The 22,693-nt window shown below is 34.6% G+C and overlaps 1 protein-coding gene across 2 annotated transcripts in view; it reads left to right on the top strand.

Annotated features, from left to right (window-relative positions):
* Positions 1–22,693, top strand: part of LOC113505696 (RNA-binding protein Musashi homolog 2-like) — a 121,463-nt gene that overhangs the window by 84,374 nt on the left and 14,396 nt on the right. Inside the window, exons 1-3 of one of the 2 annotated variants that reach the window (XM_026888502.1) lie at positions 17,104–17,645; positions 17,929–18,089; positions 19,221–19,420. In XM_026888502.1, coding sequence (XP_026744303.1) covers positions 17,578–17,645; positions 17,929–18,089; positions 19,221–19,420 — 429 coding nt within the window. In that variant the 5' untranslated portion in view covers positions 17,104–17,577. Of the gene's footprint in view, positions 1–17,103; positions 17,646–17,928; positions 18,090–19,220; positions 19,421–22,693 lie in introns of those variants that run through there. The other variant, XM_026888501.1, reaches the window with a different exon arrangement.

The following is a 22,693-nucleotide window of genomic DNA, read 5'->3' as shown; positions in this document are numbered from 1 at the left end:
ATTGTTCTTTATCATTTTCTTACACCTCTTACTTCGTAACCTTGTTTTCCTGTCTACAACACAAATATTATAATAGTGAACAGTGTTATAATCTGAACCCTTAATATTTTCAGTTTAATAATTTAGTATACTGCACTGCCCTTTTGTAATTAGTGCTTATATTTACACATGCATTGCTTTGTTTTGATTACATTTCTAAATACACCATTTTCTATCTACCTATGTTTAACAAATAATAAGTTATTCTAAATATAATAATTCTTGTTAACATGGTATAGGTAACATATTTAGTTCGTCACTGCGACCTATATCCAACATGGCGGCCTGTCAGCGCGCCGTCCCTTCCGGGGACGCGGTAATTGTTTAGATAACTCCTACAGCACTGTGATGGCGGCCTAACACATTCATATTAACTAACCTGTACCTGCGGGTTTGTCTGCGGAAATATAATATTTAATGACACATGTTACAAGAGATTTCAATTTAAATTACACACAATAAGTTATTGCAATACTAGCTTCTTATTCAAAACTATCCTGTATCTATTTATACTATATTTCCAGACTGTTTATTCGCCGAATTATTTTATAGTGATTTTTTAGATTATTTAATGAGAACTGTATCCAGAATATTGAGTACCATTAGACAAGTAATGTTTCTCTAAACTTTAAAGGCGATAGTAATCGCCCTGAACGAAAATACGACATTTATTTTCAAAACGACAATTTAAGGTTTAAAGAAAAGAGAAAAAGGCACCTCTTTCTGAAAGTCCAACATAAAACGTGATAATCAGACTGTTAAGATTTGCACTGATGATGTATTGGTATTGCCGGTATAAGAACAAATAATTTTAAATAAACATTGATTTTAAGCAACAGTTGGTATGGTTATTAATTTCAAGGAGAGTGTGACAATTTTTTGCAAAATTTCATTAATATTTGTACGAAACCCCTGTTATTTTATTTAAAGTCCCGTTGGTAAAAAATATGTATGTCGCATCATTATTTAAAACACTTATTTAATATTCATATTCATATTAAACATATTTATATGTACAAGTATACAAAATAAAAATCACAACCTCCAGACAAGCAAACATCTTTAACTAACACTACGATAGCATTACCTTTTTGCCAGAGCTTTAAAACTGCTTCCATATAGGAGATTACACATAATTATCACAATATTTTTTAGTACATCAATATATTGCATTTTATTCCATTTCACAAAAGCATTCGTTAAAATGAAATGACCAAGTCCTGTTTTAAGTCACTACATGAACGAGTACTTATGCAAAATATCGTCTAAATGCTATCAAAAAGTGATCCTTATTTATTATTAATATTTGACTTTAATATAAATTATTCATTCATTTTAATGTACATAAAATATACTATGTGTCGTAGTTTGACCCCTAAGCGTAGTATAATTTGATATTTCAAGGCTACAACTTTTCGGTCATGATAGTTATAGAGACGAAATCGTTCACCATTATGCATAATTAAACATAATTATTAGTTTTCATAAAATTCATTTTATTTTATGTGATTTAAAATAAGGTATCACCTCTGTTTGTCGTAGCACGTGCTACGGCGTAGGTGGTAGACTTGCTACGAAGAATTAGTAGTATCAATTCAAAATATCATTTATAAAAACAATCTTAATAAAGGCGACCTAAATACCATAACACGCTTGATTTGTAACATCGGAGCGCGTATTTCGGTACAGAAATTCAATAAATATCGACAGAATGAGTTCGATCAATAATATAACTTCGCTATGAGAGAATCAGAACTGTATATAATTTGATTCGTGTCAACAGTAAATTTTGCACAGACGTACACAAATAGCGAGCGAAACGAACGCACACCCCACCCCCTTGGGTAAGAAATCAATAAACGTGTTGTTTGACGAAAGTTCGTTTCCGCGCCATCTAGTAGCGGATACCGGTACTATGACTGCATGGTACTGTCAGACAGTTTTTGTTTTAACATGGCTGCCAAGAGATGGCGTTTTACTCAATTCTTGTTTTCTTGTTTCAGGTACTTGAAAATTAAAATTGATTAAGGCTGTGGGCGTTTATGCTGATGAAGATAAGTTTAGACTTTAGAAAATACTAATTTTATCTAAATAAATTATAGCAAACAAACAATTTGCTACAGAAGATCTTCACACTCGTATTCCCCAGATTTTCCCGACTGACTTTAGAATATTTATTTTAAAATTCAAATTCTCTTATTTTAAACAGATACACAACATATTTTTAAATATATTTTCACTTTGCTATCGAATCAACAAATCGACTAAACAAGCTAGGCACCGCACTATTTGCTGAGTAAACAATAAACAGGAACACATGAAGTAGTTGTTAATATTAAACTAGCAAAGTCTTCGGGGGTTCGAGCCCGGGCCGGGATTAGATTACACTGGGAATGTGATTGAATGGTGCTCAAAGATTAATTCTAAGAATTATTTGGAAGTTCTATGAAGATTCTTGGATCTTTATGGAGTTTCTTGCCGATTCTTCTCAATAGAAATGAAATTTGGGAACCGTGCAACTAGAGTCATTATTGTAACGTTTTAAAAGTGCCTGGAAAACGGCAACGGTATCAAAGATATTAACTGAATAGGCAACGGTATTTAGACAAATAAATATAAATTCTGGAGAGCGTCACTCTTGTCACTTTTCATAAAGAATTGTCGCTTAAAATAGGTATAAGTATTTTCTATTCACTAACAAATAGAGTCATGATTAAAAAGAGACAAACAATTTAAGTTGTCCAATTAAGCTCTTACTAATTTGCACATTCTTGAATTCGAAATATACACCGTGATTTTTTTGTCGTCTTACAAAAGCAGCCCAGTTCATGTATCCAATGACTAGAACAATTTTATGAGATTTGGATAAATTTAAAATGCAATTTTTATTCAATATTATGATGCAAATCGTAGTTTTAGAAACACAGCTCTGTTGCGAGCGCGGTCCGAGCCTTGTAATGTAACAATGGTGAGGGGCGCGGGCGGCGGCGTTTCTATCATTTCTAAGAGTATATTTCAGATTTCTCTTGTTTAATTTTTCTTCGTACTTATTATCTTAGTTGATGATAAAAAAACAATAATCGCGCCTAGGGGTATTTTACGTCGGATACATGAACTGGGCTGCTTTTGTAAGACGACTAAAACATTACCGTGTACAAAGCTATATACCACAAAAAATACAGAAAACTATCATTAAATTATCACCACGCGTAACATGTAACATTCGTAACATGAAAACATTACAAAATAATTTAAAATAAGCGGGTATTAGAATAAATTTCATATTTAATTTATAACACCCATTTGAGTTGTCGAAATGTAATTCAATGGCAATAAAAATTTCAGTAATGTTCTAAAACAGCTCGTTTATACAAATAAACGAGCTGTTTAGTAATATTTAGCTGATGGGCTGTTGATGACAACATCAACAGCCCATACTGGCATATAATATAACTAGCTGTTGCCCGCGACTTCGTCCGCGTGGTTAGAAGATATAAGTTATCTATCTATCTGCGTTCTATCTATCTTGCAGGATTCAGTCAGCGTTTGCAATGTAAGCGCAAAAAATGTGTTTTTTTACGACCTCACATTAGAATCCTCAAAAATTGTAGCCTATGTGTTATTCTGATGTATAAGCTATATTGTGGTAAAGTTTCATTCAAATCCATTCAGTAGTTTTTACGTGAAAGAGTAACAAACATCCTTACATCCATACTTACAAACTTTCGCCTTTACATTTTTATTTATTTTCCATAATTTATTGAAATTATTATAACACCAAACTCTTCTTATGTAGATGTTAATTTGTGGTAAAAAAAAATGATTAATATTTTAAAAGTTGCTAGTCTTTAATATAACGGTACTAGTGTCATGTTACGGTTTAAATTTGGCATTTTTTAAATATGCAAACATTCCTTAATTATTATTATATTTTCCAGATTCATGGAAAATAAGTTTCTGAACGAAGAGGAATGTGAATAAAAAATGTCAGCTTTTAATTTGTAAAGCGTTAAAACCCAGATACAATGATAATTTTATGACGATTCCAAATAAAATACACATTATAAGCTAGCTACAGAGTTTACCAAATATCTACAAAAACTCTGCTAGTACCATCCCCGAAAGTTCACAGACAGTCAGATACCCTGTCCCATCCATTAAATTAAGTAAGCAGAAAGATATGATAATAAAATATAATCTTTTATCATTAAATACAGATAGGCGTCTCTTACAAAGAGCTGCACCCTTTAATGGCACTATAAGTACCATTGTGGCACCGTAGTGTCAGCCGACACCCGCCGAGTACCACTCCACCAGACACGTCATAATCTGCACACTAAGTTGGTGAAGGTCTCGTTGTACATGGAGCTAAGCGATTCGATGATATTTTTATGCAGAAAACACGATATTAAGTAGATTATTGTCATTGAAAATGAACTGGATACTAAGGTTCTTACTTTTAAATACTTATATGTATACTAAGATAGATTAGAAGCCGGCTTCATACAATGCTTTTCCCCGAATATAGGGAAACTAGCTTTTGCCCGCGACTTCGTCCCCGTGGGTAGAAGATATGAGTTTTGATTTATACCTGCCCAGTTTTTTCCACTTTTCCATTGTATCTTCGCTCCTATTAGTCGTAGCGTGATGTTATATAGCCTAAAGCCTTCCTCGATTGATGGTCTATTCAACACAAAAAGAATTTTTCAATTTGGACCAGTAGTTCCTGAGATTACCGCGTTCAAACAAACAAACAAAAAAACTCTTCAGCTTTATATATTAGTATCTATAGATGAGAAGCATTCTAGGCTTAATACTTAATACTTTTATGGCACTCCATGTTTTTGGTGTTACTTCTTGTGGTTTTAGCTGGTAAGTGTCCGGCACGTGCCTCATTTTGCTCAAGGCAATGGAAATCAGTAAAATCAGATCATAAAAAAAATACTGACGTCCACCAAAAATATATAGAGGCTTGGACATTGATTCTTCTAAACATTATAACAGAATATAAAGGGTAGTTTTAGAAAAATATCTAAAATTAAATACTAAATCTCTTCATCGCGTCCATCGCCTCGCTCGCGCTACTCCGCGGCCATCATGACACCGAGTTCAGTCAGACCAGTAACGCGCCATCAGACGCAGGCAGGGGGGGGACCTGCCGCGGGGGGGGGGGGAGCATGATAAATGATCACATCCACTGAAGGGATGAGGACTTGTCTTTTTTGTGGAGTTCTGATGCTGTAGAGTTGTTCATGTGTAGTTATTGTAAAGGGTGAATTTAAGGGTTGGGGATTGCGGTAATATGATGCCCTGTTTAGTCGAGTAAGAAACTACAATATGCCCTAATTGTACCTCTCTAATTAAGTTATATTTCAACAGTCATTTATAAGAAGATCAAGTCATGTGACTATGATCGGACATCTGAAAAAAATGAGAGATTGAGTAGAAAACTCGGGAAAATTGTGGGATGCACATAGGACAAGATAGATTTTTGTGTGATATTTTAGGCCATTTTTTTATAATTTTCCAATAAAACCCTTACTTCGATTAGTCGCTCCTCCGAATCACTTAACCAGCTTTTTAGTAACTTTCTTTCATTCTTTCACAACAGCCCCTAAACATTATGTCCTCCTGGTACTTATCAAACACATATCATAATACCAATCCCCTCTGCTCGACCGCTCCCCGGCCATAACCAGCAGACATCTGCAGCTGATATGCCATAATAATTGATGGGTCCGTCCAGGCGACTCCACGCAATACAATAAGTTGGAATAATAAATTGGAATCTGAAATCGCCAACCTTCATGATTAATTCTCAAATCTTCCCTATTTAAGTCTCATGTATGCCTGGTATAAACACTTTTATAATAACTGTCGTGAGACTGATTCATTATTAAATGATGTAACGGTTTAATCACGCGTATTTATCGGGGTAGCCCGACTAGTTTCGGACCTAACCGGAGTCCTTAATCATGAGGTCATTGAGTCAGACACGTATAACCATTGTTACATTTTTTGAACATTATTATTTTTGAGTTATTTTTTTTCAAGTAAACAAAATTTATCGTTTTTCTAACTTTTGTGATTTTTGTGACTGAATAGAAACGTAAAGTTACCTACTAAGTAACATGAATTCTTTTCTTTCTTGTTTGTGTGTATTTCGTGATTCTAAAACAGAAATGCTCGTTTTCAAATCACTCAGAAATTAAAATATCCACAATGGCAGCTCATAAATATAGAAACAGGAACATGTTGCAATATCTAAAGAGCTTTTTGTTCATTATTTACAAAGTGGAACAAAAGAAGCAATGATGGCGCGTTCCGGGCGAGTTCTTCTAAATGTGAGGCACAGGCACGCTGGCATACAGCCACCGTTTTCAAACTCCCATCGAATACCTTCACAAATATTCCTTGTCAACATTTACCTCTATTATAATACGCTAAAATAACTGATAATTTTCTATTGTAGCGATTAAATTATTTATAATAGTAAAAAAGTAATAAACGTAGAATCTACAGTGTTAAATATTTACAGTACAATCATTTGCTAAATACAAAAATGAATATTCCTCGTAGACAGAGAAAACTTTAACTTTTTAATTACATATTATGTATATTGGAGCAATTCAATTTTACTTAATGGCTAGTAAAGTAATTAATTGATGATACTAGCTAACTTATTTCGTCTCATTAAGAACTCAGGCATTTTTTTCCAAAATATTCTAATAGAGGCCAGATGGAAACTCACATTGAAAAACTTCAAACTACACGTAGTGAGCAACACAGTTCGTTAAGAGCACTTTAGGCGATTTTTCACGCGGGAATTTGTTACACAGAAAATCAATCAAATCCAGAGAGAGTCTTCCACTTTTTTCTATTCACAATTCTGATGCAATTCTTCAACAGTAAATAAAATGGCCTACATAGGCGGCGCCTCCCAACGCTCGTTATCTTGAAAACTTTCCGCCGCGGCCATTTTTTTCTTACCACTTCATTAGCTGACAGGGATGCCAACCTAATGATACTAACTTCAAACTTCGCACCCTTAAATAAACTCTAAGCCATTGTTGTAAGGTTTAACTTGCTTTGAAGTTTCGAAAATAAATTACTTCTTTTTATGTCAAATTGAGATGACACAGACGTTTTATTTTTTAACAAAATCACAGTGAATCGGTAAGAATTGAATTAAGTGACGGATAGTTCGATGCGACAGTTTTTTTTGTTAAAATGGCTTGAACTAATGACTCATGGGCTCGTGTAAGTGAAATTGATTCGCAAAAAACAAAATGGAGCGTCATTTTCGCCATTTTATTTCATTTGATGGAGACGGGAGATAGTGGACGCAATTTCGTTTGCGTTCATGTTTTTTGCTTGTTAAATATATCACGTTGAGTGTTTTTGTTCGCTTTCATGTTTTAATACTGAATTCTATTAAAAAGGTGTATATTTTAGATTGTGCTTTGACGTTTGAGAAAGGGTTGCTTTTAATTTGGAATATTTTTAACTTTCGAAAGCGACACTTAGAATGCTTTCAATTGCAATCTAACGCCTTGTCATGTAAATGACAATTATTATAGAGAGAAGAATATTTAGCAGAGATACCTAATAAAATTGTTTAAAGAATGCGTGAAATACAAATTTTTAGATTTAAATAAAATTGAAATAGAAACTATCATAAAAATAACGTAAAATACAAAAAAAAAACAAATATCTGTACGTTCATTCGTTGTTTCAGGCCTTGTGTTCAACAAAATTCACTTTAAAACACTCGTTAATATTAAGATAACTACCCTTTCTACTCCTCCACAAACACATCAAATCTTTGAACACCACAATAATGAGACGCCTCAATAATGACAGCTAGTTTTTTCTGCAAACGCGTCTAAAAATCCAGGTCAACCCATTTGCGAGCCAGCTCATCAATGTAACGAGATGCCTAACCTCTAATACGGCCTCTGTGCTGTGAAGCCTCTTTTGACTGTATTTACTTTGAAACGGGACGTATGACAAAAAGTTAGGTTATGACGGCACGGGGTGAAACGAGACGTATTGAAGCTTTGTGAGGTTGAAATGGGGTGGGTTGTGTTTGTAGGGGTGAAATGTTTGGTCTAGTTTTTTTGTAGTGGATTAAATTATGAAAAAGTTTTCAAGCCAAAATAAGTTTTAATATTTTAAGTGATTATGATCTGTTAAAATATTGTATTGTGTCTTTGAGCATGAGATAATAATGTTGTTTAAATACAAGAAAAATAAATATATTTCTGTGGTTTTCAATTTATATCAAAATATGGTTAATGCAAATTTAGATAAAACAACTAAACGGCCTAAAAGTGTGTAGTAATCAATTTAAAAACTCGTTGAAAAACAAAGAGGTCGACCGGTAAAAGCTACGTTACTGCTACGAGTCTACGTAGCGCTCTAACGTGCTACAATCGCTACGACACGCGTAGCACAAATGCTCTTTGTTGCTACATGCTACGCCCAGAGCGACTCAGAGTCAGTAGTATTGAAGGTGATATTATTTTTACAAATAATGATTATAATTGTTATTAAAAGATGTATATCTATCGCGTTTTTACGCTTTGAAATAACTGAGACAGCAAGTAAATATTTTTTTCTAAGGTTCACTCTTCGATATCTAGTGTACCTAATATTATTTAAATAGCGCCACCTAGCAGGAAACTCAAAAAATACTTAATTGGAAAACTTCGTCTATAATTTCAATACCCTAGACTGGTTATTGGTGAAGACGAATATTATTATCTTTTATTTTATTTCCTTTTAACATTAAAAATTTGATTTAAAAAGATATGGGCTATGTAGAATAATAAAACTGAAATTAGCCGATATTCAAACTAGAAAATGTTTTATACAACTATTGTACTTTGACTGCACTCATGCCCAATATTAAAATACAAAGTGTTATGAAGAAATGGCAGAATAAAGAATCTTCTTACAAATAAAATAAATGTTATCGTAAATTGATATCGGAAGCTAATCCAACGTACCTGCATTACAGGTCAAAACCTTATGGGAATAGTCTAAAAACATATATTTATACCTTTCACATATAATAACCTCATTTCTAGACCAAGCAGGTTTTACCTAACTAGATAAATACGTTATAGCTCCTATGTCGACGGTTTAAGGTTGATTTTCGCGTGTCATTGTATTTCATAGTAAATAGGTGTGGCCCGGGCTTCCATTATGACACATTAGGACTTTCAGACTATTTGCTATTAATGTGTCTGTGTTAGGTGACTAGGTATTGAACTAAAATGTAGGTATAGGTTAGGTTTCTAATTTAATTATTAACTTTTGGGCGTAAAGTAAAAGTCGTGGAATAATGTAAAATGGAGCTTGTGTTGAAAAAAAAATTGTAATGTCAAATTTAGCAAAATTAGATTAAATTATCAGCTGATTAGAATAATAAGTGTGTTTCATTATATTAAAGCACTGCTCTTTTTTGTCTTTGCACATGCACGTATAGCCAAGTTAATTAAATATGAACGGGCTAAATATTCTGTTGCACTTTTTTATTAATTGTGCTTTGTGAGATTTCATAGATTTCGTACATACTTATTTATTTAAACATTTACTTCTCAATAAATGAAAAGAAGTATTCAACCAGTTAAATGCCGATATTAAATCCTTTTTGAGTAATATATAAGGATTTAATAAATTATTTCAGGACAATTCAAAAGTTAAGTCTAATGTCAATGTGATATCTCTGTATCTACTAAACGTGTGTCAAATGTTTTAATTGTGTTTGCGGCTTGGCAAGAAATTGTGTGTGACGTGGTCGAGTAGTGATAAATGAAAACTAAGTATTTAATTAAATTGATCATTTATTAATAATTTGAAAAAATAGCAAACAGTAATTAAAACCTATTTTAGACACAAAATAAAACTCTAAAATCAACAAATTGAAACTGACATTCAGCAAAAAAATGAACGACAGTGAAAAACAATAGTGACGAGAACAATGCAATGATAAATCGACTAAAAATTAAATCATAGACAAAGAAAAGACATTTGATATAAAATACACAATGTTCTACACCTACAATAATCATCAATTATCAAATCACAAATATTAAAATATGCATAAATAGACAAAAATATTAAAGCATTTTCCGTTTGATGTTTCTTGACACACCCCTCTCTGCCTGAAGCGAATCCGAACACAATGGCCGATGCTGGCCGTACACACATATAACATATAATATGTATACGACCAGCATCGGGCACTGGATACGGCATTGAATCCGGTCTTCTCCATGGCAACGCCTCTCGGTTCCTATGGCACTGTAAAGTTTAAAGGAAATTTCGGTATTGACCCGCGAGAGGGCAAGGACCCCGGCGCCGGGCCCCGCTAGCGAGCGTGCAGATTGAATAATAAAGTGCGCGCTAGACGACTAGCTGCTGACAGATAGATAGGTGACCAGCTGCTGACCGTGGAGCTGAAAGAAAATATATTAGTATGAAATGAGAAGAGAGAAAATGTGCCTTGTATCTTGAATCTGTGCCTCTCAGCGGGTGGGCAGCGTATCGATCACGCCGTCACTCGCCATAACCCCACCGCGCCGGATAACACCCTTTCTGATCAATGAGACGTACACTAAACTAACACGAAACTTAATCAACTACACCACTCCAATATAAACCCAAGTAGAACAGAATAAGACACAAGCTCGTCTGATGTGGATAGAGCACGATTCGCGAATAGAAAATGGCCGGAGTTTCAGATGCAGCGAAAAAAGTGGCGCGCATGCGCAAAGCGCCGCTCGATATATGCACCCTCCGGTGATCATGTGTCGGCGGAGGCAGCCCGCGCCGCCGCCCGAGACTACTACCACTCACACACAGATACACTTCACACTGCAACGAAATTTACATTTAGTACAACTTAGCAACAGATTCTCTCTTCTCTTCACGTTTTCTCAATTGTAACCTGCAAAGGAACGGTTAGTACAGTTTATATAGAACGGTTAGACGGGTATCGCTGGACTGCTGCTGGTGTGTTAGCGACGCCACGGCCCGCTTGTCCCGACCCAGCAGTAACTGTAGGCAACACGTACTGCTGTGACAGGACAATATGGTCGTGACGCGCGAGGCTGGCGGCGGCCCGCGGGCGAGTGAGGCGCGTGTCCGCCGCGCCGCGCCCCGCCGCCGCGCCGCACCTGCGCCCTGCAGCGCGCCCCCGCGACCCGCCGCGCGCCCCCGCGCCCCCGCCCGCCTCGCCCGCGACACCCTCAATGAACGCCCACAATCAACTATCGATTTTCCAGTAAAAAAAATGGTTTAATTCATCAGCACGCATCTTTGGGGTTGTCTATGTTTCCTTGTCAGACTATTTTATACTGGAATGTCTTTAGGCGATTTGCCTTTGTCACCACTCGTGCTGACTTGAGGTGAACGCCGAATAATTGAGAATATGACCTCCTTGTCTGTGCGATGCAGTTTTCAACAAAGGTTTCATAGCAACCCTTTCCCAAGTGAAATGTGTTGGTGTAAAACAACGTACTAAAAACCATTTTTTCAAGCGCCAGAAATCATATTTTCAGTATATCATTTAATTCACAAATCGTATAAAAAGCTGACGATATCCTATACACACCCACCATTCACATTTCGATAAATAATATTAATAGCCGCTGGCAATATTTACCGATGTTAAAAATACATTGCAGTATTAAATTCATTCATTCCATTGCACGGAAAGCGAAATTTAAGCGTATTTCGCTATTCAATTGATAAATTCCTCTACATAGCCATTCATTAAGCTTATTGGTGTAAATCCATTTTACAATTTGTTTAAATAGTAATTCAAATATTTCAGCATTGTAACTTAATTTCCAATGTAACGATATTTTAAGCTAAGTGCGCGTGTTTTCAACCAGTTTTCATCTATAATGTCGTAAGAGGCTAGTGAGAAAGTAGGTTAGCAAGGGGCTCCCGCGTTGTCCTGGCAACGCATCTACTTGTGTAGCTGTGTTGTAAGCACTTAATACTTGACACCATATTGGCAGAATACCGCAGAATACTGATGTCACTCATTTTAAAGTAGCAAATAAGTCTTATCACGTCTTTGTTGACGGAAAATAGTGCCAGATCCAGTTGTTATAACGTCCCTAAAATAAGAAGCTTTACTATATCTATAACTATTACTTACTATCTCTCTATATATTAGTATAACTTAAGAACGTTCCACTTCGCCAATAGTGGCTTGAGGTCACTAAAGACCTTAGCGCTGTAAAAAAATACTAGAAAATACAATAGAAGTCCTCCCTCTTTCACACTCAGTACGACACTTTAGAAATCCGATTCAGTTCACACAATGGCAGAATAATCAGTCTTGGACCACGTTGAATTATGTTCCAAGAAAAGAAAAACTATTGTAAATATGATTTTGCTGAAACTCCTGAAGATATTAAAGTTGTAAACAGACAGTCCTGACAAATAAATTGTTGATTCAAATTCAAGAACTGTTGCATTAAAGTTCGACACAATGTACCGCTAACCTCTTTCTCATTTTTCTCACTATAAACAAGGCATGAAAAAAAATTACAAAATGCAAATAGGTACCTACTTAACCTATTTTCCACAAAAAATCTTAAGCCGTCATTATGAAAGATCACGAACTTGCTCGCTTGACCCTCCTAGGGCAGCAAAGAAAAACGTACTGTGACTTCACATACACATTATAATGGGTAAATGTTCCATCAAAATGAGAAAAAACTATAAAATTTTGAGCTCCCTTGTTGACAAAATAAAACTACTTTCGCATTTAGCGGTAAAACTTCAGTAACAGATATTCAAAACTACCAGAGACTAAAATAGATCGATAGTTATTTACAGATCATCGTAATTTTTGATTTATTTAACGTAGTGATGTGCCAAATGTTACTAAATAGGAAAACAGCCACGATCTGTACCTACAAACCTATTCAGCCCTATTTTATTCAAGCTAAATATTCTTTTATTTTTAATATCAACTGAATCTGTTTTACTTAACGCTGCTGAAACACTAAATCATTTCTTTATTTTGTGCAGTAAAAAGAAAAACACTATTTATTCCGTTGAATATTTATGAAACACATTTTACTTTTCATTTAACAGGACAATAGCCTAAGAAAGGAGATTTAAACAACTCAAAAGCGTCTAGAAATGTAAATATTTCATTTTTATTGAAGTGAGTTGAAAATCTGAGCATCGTTCCACGATTAGTGAGCATGTAGGTGGGGTCAACGGCCGGCGAGGGGCGGCTCCCATAGGACACGAGACGCCAAATATCCGCCGACGGTAATACTGGCCTTAATATTATGTTTATACAATAATAAAAACATTTTATTGATGCTTAACTAATGGCAGAATATTGAAACGTCATCGTGAATCAATTTTAGGAAAAAAAACATCTGACATTCAAAGGACATCTTATAAAATGAGTTTCCAACTAAAAGTATGTTGTAGCTTTCAGCTTAAATGGGCCTTGGACAAGGGTAGTGGTCAAAGATCATTTCTTGTTCATAAATAGGCCATTATCCTAAAATGGGGCTGTCAGCTCCCGGCTAACATTATTTGCGCTAATATATTGACTAGAATATGGCAAGCAGATAGTGCTAAGTACTGTAAAATTAAAGTAGGTATTCCCGACGATACAAAGATGGAAATAAGAACTAAACTCGAATGTTACTAAATAACCTATTCTATGAAACAGAAGTATGCAAAATGTTCAAAAACCTAACCGACATAAATAACTGGAATGTTATGGGACTTGTTTAAGTACAAGTTTGTTCTCCCGTTTCTGAATGAATATATTTCGTACCAAGGATATAATAAAAACTTTTCTTCTTATTTTTATGTGGCTGTACACTTGCGTATCGTTGCCAAACTGAATATTAAACCAGAGACAATGCCAACAGCTTCATGATGAATTTGAATGTATCTTTTTTTTCTGCAAGGGAAATTTTATTGGTCAATAAATAACATTAATAACATAATCACACCCAATTATAGCTGAAACAACGAAAAAGGTTTTTTTTATAAAAATGAGTAGTTAGGTATTCATTAAATTTATTACTTTTAATAAGATTCCACGGAATACATTGATGATTATCATGTTTCAAAAATTGGAGGTTATACAATATTGGTTCACAATAAAGTTTATAAAGGTGAGAAACTTTGTCAAGGTCGTGTATAAGGCGGGGCGGCTAACGAAGAACGGTTGTTGCTATATCTACTTAAAAAATAATGTCCATGAATCTTTAACACTATATGATTTTTATAGGTCAAATTTTATTTGTCAAAACCTAGCGCTGCAAACCGCTATGTCCATATCCTGCCATCAACTACCTAACCTGCATGGTTGGTTAATCAGCTTTGCTATGCCATTAATAAGGAATTGATTCCGATGGCATTTCTGAACTCCGTCTTCCGTATTAATCTGGCGCCGTAAATCGAGTTCGTGCCAATTAGATTTACTTCATTTAAAGCTGACCAGTAACTAAACGGTCGCTGGTTCTAAATGTACCTTATTTGGAAGTTATGAACGAAAACCACGGCTGTAAGATAAACGAACTGTTGAATAATGGCGCTAAAAATAACTTTTTAATTCTAACTTCAAACTTGGAAGTGCATTTCAACTGTCATTTTTTTGAAAACTAATAACATAGAATGTAACTTTTTACGTGTGAATTTATTCACCTCAATATTTTTTTAATGATATTTGTAATGTTGATGCTAGTAGTTTTAAAGCTTATAAACTATTAGTACGATGTCAACAACATTCTGATAAAGAAAAAAATGGATTGGATTGTAAATACTCGATTTTATTTTCATGCAAATGAAAAAAGCAATTGAAATTGCTGTCTTTTGATCCCGAAAATTAGATGCATCTTTCACAAAAGCTTTTCCTACATAGATGACTAATACATAATGCCGTAATTCACCCAACCATTGTCAGTCGTAACAAACTGCCTCCCGTGGCGCCTCTGACCGGGTAACATCCCCACCACCTTTAAGAAGAAGACTCAAACAGATGTGGAAGTGTGACGCCAATCTATACCGTGTATCTTGCTGTCTCTTTTCAGCAACATTCGTAGTTTAAGAGGTGGTGTTAGGCCCGCTGTAAGCGAATTAAAGAAAGAAACTATTTGTCACGCCCGACGGTTTTATCACTTGGCCGTGTCTTAATTCATCCGCAACTATTTATTGCGGTGTATAAGTTTGGCAAAACACTTTTATATTAAGAACATTTATCACATTAAGTAAGTATCTTTTTACGTCCATTTTGTGCTAGGTTTTTCTTTTTAGTTGTTTTATTACATGAATAGGAATACTCAACTCTGCAAATTCGATTGCTTTGTAAAGCTACTTCATTCAGCATTTGTTTATTCTGTAAAAGTTTGTTTTCAATCCGTAATTAATTTTAATCTCAAATGTTAAGGACTAGTTATTGTTTGCGGTCCGAACTACAATAAATATTAATAATACTCAGTATTTCGCATTATTTATGATTAAGAACTCTGAACAGCAAATATCAACGAGAAAATTGTTTCGTCGCTAATGGAAACTGTTGTTAAAACATGAAATATGAGTATTTAACGACTTGCGTTATTAATACAGAATGTAATAAGTTCTTTTATCACGAGAATAGTGAAAGGTCGCAGAATGCGGACCTTGCGTCATGTTTGTATGAGAAAAATATGAGTCCTCCCTGATTTATTGCCGGACGAGGGTCTTAAAAGATCCGAGAAGCGAGCATCTATCAAACTCTGCGAACAGGATTATGCCTTTTAATTATTTTTAATTCGCCTAAGAAGGGGATTTAAGTTTAGATGCAGATGTGATTTATTTATATCCATGATAAATATGCTTGCGTAATTTAACTCAGCTTGATGCGGTACGAAAGTTAAATGATTCGAAAATGAAGATGAAACTTTGTTGAAATCTGTTAAACATCTGGGATTTTTCGTGCAAAATATAATTAATTTATTGTGGAAAGGACTTAAATACACATTGATGTGTGCCTTAACAAACAAACCGCTTTGATATCAAAGTTTTTCAGTAACCATTCCAGAAGGCCCTACTTTATAAATAAATCGAGCAAAATTCAATTAATTCGACAGGAAAATCAAATATTTGATACCGAAAACCGCTTGTGAACAACGCCGGTACTCGCTAGCGGTTTCGTCTGCCCAGTACAGAGGTTTCAGCCCTCCACGCCCTGGAGCGAGAGCAGGACACAAATATACCCATCATATACGAAAGACAAGACCAGGGATATTTGTTTTAGAGGACGAGCGAGATACAACTATAGAGGAAAATACATGTGTGAGAGAGGGATGGCTATAACGTGAAGATGAAATGCGCAACTCGCAAGAGGGTAATTTTTGTGGAGCAGCTGTACGGATAAGTTCATTTTCAATAAAATAAAAGCTTTTCCGGCGGCGGCGTGCACTTTTCTATTAGACTGTACCGTCTAGAATTCTTAAAAGAATATCTTCGGATGCTATTTGGATATGATCTAATTTTAAAGGAAATATTTCGTGTTTCGTAAGACAAAAGGAACTTCGCTCGCATTGTCCTTGTCTTACCTATAGCGGTATTCTTTTCTGTCCTTATGGTGTGATTTTGCCAGCCTTCTTCATAATAAACGGAAATGTAGGCGACTGTAAAGACACTGTTGCGATCCGGTAACTTTACGTAATTGTCAGACAAGATTTGACTTACCTTTCTGGATGTAAAATAACCGAGAACTTATTCTTCAGTTTCAACCAACTGAAACCACTGCTGTAGTACAGATGTATTTTTTCTTAATTCTAGTTTTGGGCTGAGAATTAAAATGCTTACCATGCGGTGGATTGTGGCTTCTCCACGGTTTCGACTCGAATTACCTATGATATTGTATTGTATTGTCACCTAACTTACTTAGGAAAGCTAACATTTCAATGTCTGAAGAAGTTAGCTTGCAGGAGTAGTCCGAAAAAACGAAACGTTGTACTTACTTAGTAACTTAAAAATTAATAAATATACCTTTCACGCGTTTTAATTTATTATTTTGTTCTTTATATTATATGGATGCGTAAAAACCGGTCATTAGGCACACAATAACATTCACCCTTTGTCAATCAATCAACTTAATACGGTCCAATTAATTATTTTAACGCTCACATGAAAAATGAACGCGTCATTAATTTTCGTTGCTCGTATTTTTACAGAAATTTGTTCCCTGCGATGTACATTTTAAATCAATCTCGTGAATCTCGCCTTTCAGTTCGCATTGGAAGTCAAAATTGATCGCCAGTTTCACGTTTCAGCTAGTATGCAAATATTTGCTACTGTTAAAGCCTCGAGAGACTAGAGAAGTTCCAAATGTGTGAGTTTTATCGCTTAAAAAAACGATTTTGTCAGTAAAATTCACGTTATATTTCATTCACTTCATGACTATGAGTACCCGTAATTATTTACATTCTATCATTAAAATTTCTCAACTGTCATTGTGTTGACGTATCCATAAACAAAACATTTGTAATGACAACCTTCGTTGTTGAAAAATCTTATTCATTTGAATCAATAATGCTTATTGCGCCGTGTGGAATGTAAATAAAATAATTATCTATTAATATTCACAGTGAAATAAAATACCGTTTAATTTCGTAACGGAATAATCTATTAAAAAAGTCTATTGGCGGGAAATTTGGCTGAATGTAAACAGATCGTGTTTTGTTTCTTTTTCTCTGCCATAAAGTGAAAGCGTCTTTCAATTCAACCGAATCGTGATTCGGCGATCGTTTCTCAATTACGCAAAGCCGTTGGTTTTAATTTAGTTGATAGTTGTCGCGTGTTAAGTGCAGTAGTGATAATGATGGGGTTGTATTCTAGCGGGGCGCTGGGGGGTGTGGAAGTTCTGGACGGCGGGCTGGTGGGCGGCGAGCTGACGGCGCACGTGCTGAGCGCGCAGGCCGCCGCTCACGCCGCCGCCACCGCCGCCGCCGCTGCGCATCAGCAGCACCAGCAGCAACAGATAGCTGTGCAGCAAATCAGTGAGTATTGGATGGTTTGGTTCCTCCCGCGAAGCCATCGGCGGCCTAGCGTCTCTGCAGAAAGAAAAAACAAATGAAAGTGTCACCCACGCCTTTGACTTTGCTTCAACACAATTTACACTACAATAGATGTTTATTTAACCTAACACAATAGCAATAACTGGACTTAAAGACAAGATAAACACACACAAATAAACAATTTTTCGCTTAGAGTGAAAGTAAGAAACTCAAACTGTTTTAAACTGTGTTGTGTATTTATTGAGATTTGATACACTTTCCAAGTAATACCAGAACTCTAAGTAATTTTATGAACTGTAAGATAAAGTTATAATATAATGTTCTTTGGTAAATATTCTTCGTCTTAACTTAATATTACAACAAGACTGAAAAGGTACAAAGGTAGAAATCAGTGGGAATCCTATAAGATTCTGAATCATTTTCTATTCTTTTATGTTTGAAACATGTTTATTATTGTCTCTTTAGTTATCAATTTCTTTATGATCTGCGGTCAAATTAACTTCAATTATTTGCTTTGCTAAACAATCATGTATGGGTATTGCTTTGAAAAAAATATCAATTGATTTTCCTATAATTTGCACACAAATTATTATTAAACTGCTACTGAGTAGCGCCATCTAGTATTTTGTAATAAAGAATTAAAAGAGGAACAAACTTGGAATGTTGCACTTGTTAAGGGAATGTAAGTCATTATTTACAGTAAAATGCCTTCAAAATAAATTGGCATTATGAAGTGGTTATATTGATATGTTATGATTTTTCAATATTTATGGAAATTATGTTATTTGTATTAAAAGGCTACAAGAAGACTTGAACAGAGGAATAGATATGTTTTGTATTTCAATTTGTGGCATAAACACACCTATAGCCATCTACCCCCATAAGTTTAATATTTGATTCACATAAATTGATAAAAATTAACACATCATACTGTTGCTACTAGTTCTTGTTAGTGAAAACTGCTGAGTATTTATGATTCAATTCCTTACTATTTTTTTCAGATATTTCTTTAACCATAAAAGTTATTAGTGCAAATAGAGCATCTTAGGCATCACCTCCTACCCGAAACTAAGAACCCCACAACATTGATCGTAGACCCTTATTTCCCCACAGAGACTTCCCCGTCATCGGGCCGCTCCACCCCGGTGACGGCCACTAACACAGCACCAGCCCCACCAAGCTCCTCACCGTCACCGAGCAAGCTCTTCGTGGGTGGCCTCAGCTGGCAGACCAGCTCTGAGAAGCTGAGAGAATACTTTGCCATGTTTGGACCTGTTACTGACGTCCTCATTATGAAGGATCCTGTCACACAGGTAAGATTTGTTTCATGGATATGCAAAATTTTATTATTCTTTATGTAAATAAGAATTATAGTCTGTATAGATCATGGTTGGAAGAAGACATGTGCCAAACCCAAATAAAAATTGGGATTAGGGCAGGGGAATGATGATGAATTGACCGCTCAAAGTTTTATAGAATTTTTGGAATGGATGCTGTTTTACACCATGTACTGCACTGTCACATTTCCAAAATTACTATAATATTACTTTTAAGAGCTCTGTGATACATAGGAATAAACTATGTTATGTCCTAGGAAAGTTAGGATATTTGAGATGCCTGTGACTTATGACTTGTTTCAAGCAAAACAAGTTAAGATTGTAAAATGAATAAAACAATATTAAAAATAAATGTAAATAAGACTCATCTAAATTAATCTTTTTTTGCTGTTAATACTATTGTTTATCTTTTGTTCAGTATGAATAGACTAGACTACAAAGGTTTATAGAATAAGTTTAATTATAAAACCAAAGAAATAACCATTATATTATATATTTTATGCATACATATTTATGAATGGGTAAAATACATTACTGAATGATTATTGCTGTATTTTAAATGGTAAATGGAAAGACTTAGGTTTTTTTCATGTTTTATCATAAAAATATTGAACTGTAATCTTTAGGACAATGTTATTATTTTAGTGATTACAAAAATGTGAATATCCATTTAGGACCAAAATGTATAATATATTCTAAAGTTAATAAAAAACTTTTTCAATAATGAAATTTTGCATTACCATGAGTTGCTTTTGTTTCAGTAGCCTATACATATGTACATAACATAATATTATAGTCTTAGCAACATGCCATATAATAGCAGAAGTTTTTGCCACCGGTTCTGTCTGTGTTGACCTCGGTTATTACGCCAAAACTTAGCATATATAGGCCCCTTTCTGGAATACAAGAGTATTTTATATTATAGCGCAACTAGAGCCATCACCTTATCGTTTTGAAAGTGCCTCAAAAACGGCCTACTTGAAATAAAAACTTTTGATTTTGATTCTTTATAAAAATTTGTTCATTGGGCCACCAACTTGGAAGACTGTTCTAGTTATAGAAGCTTGAAGCTGCCCTATGTGCCGTTGCCCTTTATCAATTGCTGCATTCATTCATTTCAGTATAACAATGTAAGCCAAATACATTTTCATATAAATATTAGTATGGACGCGCTGACCCGTGTCCACTTCGTTGTGCAGTATTTTAATTGTTGCTATGACACTAGCAAATAACGTAGCTTATAGCTTTCTATTGGCAAAGGACTTAACGAAATCGGTTCAGTAGGTCCTGAGATTACTTTCTACAAGTTTAAAAACTTAACCTCATTGTAATATAACTATAGATTATAAAAACTAAATCAACTTTAACACCTTACATAAAATGGTTTAGCAACATTATTTCACGGTTTATGCAACGCCATAGCTAAATATAGTTTCTAATTCCGAACCGTTTACTTTGTCAAGATTCTTATGTAATGTTATTTATTCTTAAACCAATGTTCTAGACGCGGTTGTTTCAAGATTTAGTGAGTTTGAGTGTTAATGGCAGTCGATAAAGTTGTTGGATATCAGAGATTTTTAAAAATACGCCTTTTAAGGACTGATCATTAAGGAATTTAATCCTCGTGTCACGTTGGTTTCACAAACATTCAAGTCACATACACAACCCATATGTATTGCTCTATATAATATGAATTACCTGTCTAAGATTCCAGGTTTTATAATTTTCCTGGCAATGGGCATCAAATTGTTCATTTTGTGTTAAAATACTATTTAACAGTATTTAATCTTTACGTAAATGTAAGAAAATTAAAATTCCTTTAAATATTTTGGCATGTTGCTAAGACTATGACGTTAACATTTGTCGATTCGCTAATTCTAAAAGGTACCATCCACTTTGAAATAACGCATCGACAAATGTAATATCCTAGTTATAAGAAGGCCAATAACGACGCCATTTTTTCAAGACAGCGGTAGGCAGAAGACGGAGCGAACTTGGGTCAGTCTTAGAACATTGTATAGGTTGATTTGGAATAGGTAGTTTGTAGGTTCGTGTACCAGATTCACGGCCATTTGCAAAAACATACCTTTGTGAAACTTCCTTCTGGTCCTATAAATCCTGTCTACTATTTACTGCATTTCTTTTTCATTTTTTTTTTTCGCTGTAGTCGGGCTGATATTCCTCAATTACTTGTACTATGAAAAATATCTTTTTTTTTGTCCCGTTTCAGAAGTGTGTAGTGTGCTATGGTTCTAAGTTACCAATAGAATTAGTCCATTTATCTAGTTTTACTTACAACAAGCCATTTTATTGGTTTTCATAAAAGTAATTCCTATTTGAAACTGTACATCATTTTTTATAAGGTCGAGCCCTTATACTCCATTGCTGTTAAACCTTTCAAATGTTACCTTTGTTCTCAGAACCACTTGCATTTCAAGGTAATGCTGTATAAAGCTCTTTTTGTGTTCTTTGAAAACTTAAACAACTCTTCCTTTCCTTCCAAACTCCTCAATTCCCTGTATTATGTATTTTTGCATATGGACCACAATCTTGGCATATAGTTGGGCTATGGTTGATCCGAGTAACCTAGGTACACTAATAAATGTATTACCATTACATAACATAGACAATTCGGCATGCTAGACTCACTAACATAGACCGTTAGGCATAGACTATGGATTTTGATACAATACTCCTTCTATAATCTTCTATATTTATCTCTGGTAGTCCCCTACAGTCGGTGTTGCCATGCTTTTACTAATTTCTACTAATATAGTATTTTTTTTTCTAAATTGTATTTAGTTTGTTAAATAGTCTTTGTTTGTTAGTTATGTTATATTGTGTTCGTTTGTTATTTTAAATGTTTTGCCTAAGAGGGAATCCAAATAGTATTTTCGGATGTTTTATCTCGTATTGCCTTATTTCTTTTAAGCCAGTTGTGTCTTTACTTTTCTCTTTATGTGTTGTTCGTTATGTTAACATAACCAATTTCTTACTAGATACAAAGATCTTTAATAATTTTGTTGTAGATACTTAGTCAAACTATATCTTTGTTATACTTTATCATCAAGTCTATAATCTAGGTTATAATCACAAACACAAGCTTCCAGACATATAATTATAGATAGATTTTGCTTATGTGAAGTACTTATTTCCTAATAAATATTTGTAATAAGTTCTGTCTCTTATACAAGTCTCACGGTAGAATTATTGTCAGCGTACTTACTGTATTTCCAGCTTAAATATAGT

This window comes from Trichoplusia ni, chromosome 26 (assembly GCF_003590095.1).
Source record: "Trichoplusia ni isolate ovarian cell line Hi5 chromosome 26, tn1, whole genome shotgun sequence".
NCBI classification, from domain to species: domain Eukaryota; kingdom Metazoa; phylum Arthropoda; class Insecta; order Lepidoptera; family Noctuidae; genus Trichoplusia; species Trichoplusia ni.
The sequence above is the reverse complement of the archived record's forward strand: the minus strand, read 5'-3'. Positions and strand labels throughout refer to the sequence as shown.